Source organism: Phalaenopsis equestris, unplaced genomic scaffold (assembly GCF_001263595.1).
Source record: "Phalaenopsis equestris unplaced genomic scaffold, ASM126359v1 Scaffold000094, whole genome shotgun sequence".
NCBI classification, from domain to species: Eukaryota; Viridiplantae; Streptophyta; class Magnoliopsida; order Asparagales; family Orchidaceae; genus Phalaenopsis; species Phalaenopsis equestris.
Window position 1 is genome coordinate 490742 of NW_018164536.1, and position 5304 is coordinate 496045.

General features: G+C 38.7%; 1 protein-coding gene across 1 annotated transcript; it reads left to right on the forward strand.

The window, feature by feature from the left end:
- The first annotated feature begins 850 nt into the window (after window positions 1-850).
- On the forward strand, window positions 851-3340 carry LOC110020236 (pentatricopeptide repeat-containing protein At2g44880). The gene has a single exon (XM_020718265.1). The coding sequence runs from the start codon at window positions 930-932 to the stop codon at window positions 2838-2840; it is 1911 nt and encodes a 636-aa protein (XP_020573924.1). The 5' UTR covers window positions 851-929; the 3' UTR covers window positions 2841-3340.
- The last annotated feature ends 1964 nt before the right edge of the window (window positions 3341-5304 follow it).

Here is a 5304-nt window from a genome sequence, read left to right on the forward strand (position 1 = left end):
GCAATAATGAATGTGCAAGCAACATTCAGCAACAATATAAGGTGAATATAAAGAGGCAAAATAAGTGAAAGAGAGTCAAACAATACAGTAAGATAGAGAGCGAGAGAGATGTCAGAAAAAGAATATATTATTTTATAATTTTTAACATGATTGTTTTGATTTCATTGAAAATTACATTACTTGATAATATATATTTTGTGCTCAATTTGAATTGATTATGTTATAAACAATACAACAATGCAAGCGTAGAAATGATTTTTATCATGAAAAAATTTTCTGTCCGAACTCAGGACGTAGTTCTAAATGCGGATTCCCAGTAATATATCACCACGTGCGCTACATCGCGGAAGTTATTCTAAGATTATTGAAGTGGAACCGCAGAAGTTATTTTAGGGTTATTTACTAGTTATTGATGAGAAACTAATATATTTCACTGAAATAACCCATAAATAACATCGAAATAATCTTTGTGATTCCACTTCAATAACCCTGACGCGGAAATTATTTTGGGGAGAAATTATTTTGGGAATATTGAAGAGAAACTCATATATTTAACTTTAATATCCCTGAAATAACACAAAAATAATTCTGAAAAAATACCGCGGAAGTTATTTCGAGATTATTGAAGAGAAATTTATATATTACACTTCAACAACCACAAAATAATATCACAGAGATTATTTTAAAATTATTTTCAAATTATTACAAGATTATTGTAGAGTCCGTAACCTTACTTCAATATTTTGAGCCCGTAACCTTACTTTAATATTTTGATAGCACACATGTAAATTACTTGGAGTCCAATCCTGAAAGAAATTTTTTTCTTTTTTCATAGAAGAACTTTCTGCCGAAAGGGATCCCAGATCAAACTTTGTTGTCCCGCGCGTTTCCAAGCGCCACTAGCCCCGTGATGAAGAAGCAAACCGAAGATGCTCTCAAATCTCCGCAGCCCAACCCCGCCTTTCTCCCTCGGCGTGAACGGGGTCTGGTCACCGGACGAGAAGCTCTGCTTCAAGCTCCTACAGCAGATCCGCTCAACGCCCCCTTCTTCCTCTTCTCGCCATCTCTCCTCCCTTCATCAAATCCACGCCTTTCTCCTCCGCCGCTCCCTATACAGCAACATCCACCTCCTTACTCTCCTCATCTCGACCCTTTCCAATGTTGCCGCCGCTCTCTCCGGCACTTTTCCTGTTGCTTCCATGTCCGCTCTACACCTCGCCCGCCGCGTCTTCGACTGTCGCATTGCACAGGACACACTTCTCTGCAACTCCATGATCCGTTCTCTCGTCCAAAATCGTCAGCACCACGAATCGGTTTCTCTCTACCGAGACCTCCGGCGATTGCCGGACTTCTACCCTGACAGCTATACTTTCCCTTTCCTTCTTAAAGCCTGCGTCTTTTTGCACAAACCAGGAGATGTGAGAGAAGGCTCGCAGTTGCACGCTCATATTGCCAGAATGGGGTTTGGCTGTAATCTATTCGTGTCCACAGGGTTGGTTGATATGTATGCCAAAGCTGGAAAGTTGAGCTCCGCAAGGAAATTGTTTGATGAAATGCCCGACAGATGCCCCGCGTCATGGACTGCAATGACAGTTGGTTATGCGAGTAGTGGAGAAGCCGAAGCAGCCATGGATATGTTTCGGTTGATGCCGGAGAAGGACACGGCAGCATTCAATGCTATCATCAACCTTTTCGTAAAATCAGGCGACATGGATTCTGCCCGAAAGTTGTTCGAAGAAATGCGTCAAAAAAATGTGGTGTCTTGGACTACTTTGCTTTCTGGGTACTGTCATGCCGGCGACATGATTTCTGCAAGGCATCTGTTTGATGAAATGGCTGACAAGAATCTTTTCTCCTGGAACGCCATGATTGGTGGTTACAGCTCCAACCGGCAGCCTCACAAGGCAGTAGAGCTCTTTAGAGAGCTGCAGTCACACTCATCCCTGTTCGTCCCAGATGAAGTCACGCTAGTGAGCATCATTCCCGCCATTGCTGACATGGGTGCGATGGACCTCGGCCGATGGATCCACAGCTATGCTCGGCGGCGGGAGCTTGACGACACGATCAAGGTTTGCAACGCATTGATAGACATGTACGCAAAATGCGGCGATGTAAATGAGGCAAAGAAAATCTTCACCTTGATGCTTAAAAAAGAAACAGCTTCATGGAACGCTCTTATCAACGGACTGGCTGTAAACGGAAGGGCAAGGGAGGCTTTGGCTGCGTTCATGGAGATGCAGCAGAGTGGAGTTAGCCCTGATGAGGTAACGATGGTTGGGGTACTGTCAGCTTGTAGCCATGGTGGGCTTGTTGAGGAAGGGAGGAGGTGGTTTAAGGAGATGGAGAATTTTGGCATTGATCGGAACTTGGCACACTATGGCTGTATGGTGGACATGTTTGGGCGAGGAGGGTATTTGGATGAAGCTGAAGCTCTTATCAATAATATGTCTTCTGGTCCCAATGGGATTATATTAAGCTCTCTGTTGTTTGCCTGCCTTTGTTGCAGAGATGTTAGCAGGGCAGAGAGGGTGATGAAGATGGCGGCTGCGGTGGAGCCGGGAAATGTGAGGAATTATGTGATGATGAGGAACTTGTATGCTGCAGAGAACAGATGGGGTGATGTGGAAATTGTGAAGGGGTTGATGAGGAGGTTTGGAGGGAAGGAGGAAGCTGGGTGTAGTGGAGTTGAGGTTGAGAGCAAGATTTGGGAGTTTGTTGCTGGGGATAGTGTGCATCCTGAATCAGAGAGGATCTATTTGGTGCTCAGAGATTTGCAGTTGCAAATGAAAGTTCAAATGGGAGATGAGGTGGAGTTATTATTGGCTTTTTCAAGCTTTTAGAGGAGGAGAAATTGAAGTTTAAATATGGCAGTTTAAGCTCAATCTGCTTATATACTTTCATTAGGATTTGTAATCCTTTACAGAGCCAAAAAATTCAACACCGGTCCGAAGATTTGCATGCATACCACTCTAGTCCTATGTATTTACATATGTACCACCTAAACTTATATTCTTACATGTCACCTTATCCATGCATGAAAAGGTGTATTTCACGTTTTAAAAGTTAAAATGGGGATATTTTTAAGGTGATATGAAAGATTTGGGTGGTGTAAATGTAAAAAAGTAAAGTTCTGGTGTCATATATGTGAATTTATTGGAATTGGGTGGCATGTATGTAAATGCTCCAAAAATAAAATCACTGGTGCATAGTAAATTGGAATATATGATTTTTCTAGTGGCCTTTTTGTTGAAATTTTGGGTGGATAAAAACATTAGTCTTTATGTAAAGTAATACAATACAGGAAATGGTTTAAAGGATGGCAATGGAAGGAGAAAAATCTTGCAACTAGGAACGAAGTATGTACGCAATAATATGTGTTTGGATGGACATTTCGAAGAAGCTTCCAACTAGGGTGCAGATCAACGATCTTTATGGGAGTTTTTTTTTTCCAACCAGCTGAATATGAGGAGAGTTCTCAGGTATGCTTTCATTATGGGATTATCGGCCATAAAGTGGACCTACCGGGATATCAGTTTTGGTTGAAATTCAGAATAATGCGGAATAAAGTAGAATACTTGATTTAATTCATTGATATGAATGGGGGTATAAATAATCCTTACAAGAATCTTATAATAGGAAAATTAATAAAAAAGAAATGATATGAAATGAAAGATATATCACCTAATATTTCTAATAATCAATTCATATTAATTATTAGGAGATATATGGAATAATATAAAATAAATAAATAAATAATTCCTAATCTAAGGAAATATATATATAATAGGAAAGAAAAGAATAATATAAAATAAATAAATAAATAATTCTTAATCTAAGGAAATATATATATAATAGGAAAGAAAATGTCTTCTTAATCTAAAGAAATAATTTATTCCTCATAATATCTTACAAGAATAAATTATTTCATATTATAATTCCTAACACTCTCCTTCAAGTTTAAACAAGGTTGAAAATCACATTCAACTTGAATTTAAAAACATCGAACAATGAGCGAGGAAGATCCTGTAAAGTAGGATTTCAAGTTTTTATCATGTACTGCGGTTGTCTTTGCTTGCAGTTACTGCAGTGTCTGTAGGTAGGCGGAAGGTTCCTACAGATAATGCTGCAGGGAGTTTGCAGGTAAGTATACAGTAGTGGTTGCAGTTCTTGTAGTGTCCGTAGGTAAACATAAAACTTTTACTAGTACTGTTGCAGGAAATTTTCAGGGAAGTTGACAACTTTGATTGCTTTACTACATTTATTGCAGTGTCTGTATGTAGACTGAAAACTCCTACATGTAATGATGTAGAGGAGTTTGCACGGAAGTAGACAATTGTGATTGTCTTTTGACAGCAATTTCTACCGTGTCTGTAGGAAGACACAAAACTCAGGCTTGGCTGAATTTTGAGCTTGTCTGTCTTGTGTTTCGACAAGTAGACTACTGTGTTTGTCTTTTGAATGCAGTTTTTGCAGTGCCTATAGGAAGACTCAAAATTTAGGCTTAGCTGAATTCTGAGTTTGTTTATCATGTGTTTGGACAAGTAGACAACTATGTTTGTCTTTCGACTGCAGTTTCTGCAGTGCCTATAGAAAGTCTCAAAATTCAGACTTGGTTGAATTTTGAGTTTTGTTCGTCATATGTTTCAGCTTAAAGAGAAGATGAATGAGAGTTTCGGCAGCAGAGATGAAACCGACGAAGAAGGGAATGTAGGCTAGTCTTCCTCTTCGACGTAGACGAAGAAATAATGAGACAACGAGCAGATAGCGAGAATCAAGACAGTCAAACGGTTCCTCCGTTCCCGCAAGAAGATCGGTGGGAAGGGAACCTTGACGGTCCTTCCATAACTACTGAAGGTTAGGACAAAAGTTTGGCTCTGATAACATATTGAAATTCAGAATAATGCGGAATAAAGTTGAATACTTAATTTGTTTCATTGATATGAACGAGGGTATAAATAATTCTTACAAGAATCCTATAATAAGAAAAATAATAAAAAAGAAATGATATGAAAGGAAATATGAAAGGAAAGATATAAGATATATCACCTAATATCTCCAATAATCAATTGATATTAATTATTAGGAGATATAATGAATGACATAAAATAGGAAAACAATAATTCCCAATCCAAGAAAATAAATATAAATTGGGAAAGGAAATATCTCTTTAATCTAAGAAAATAATTTATTCCTCATAACTTCGTACATGAATGAATTATTTCTTATTATAATTTCTAAGAGCGGACTCCCACAGAGACCCAACTTATAGCAAAATTTTCCAGTCCAACCCACAGTGATGTAACT

Excerpts from the sequence above, each read along its gene's own strand:
- LOC110020236 (XM_020718265.1), top strand. The coding sequence starts at position 930 with ATGCTCTCAAATCTCCGCAGCCCAACCCCGCCTTTCTCCCTCGGCGTG.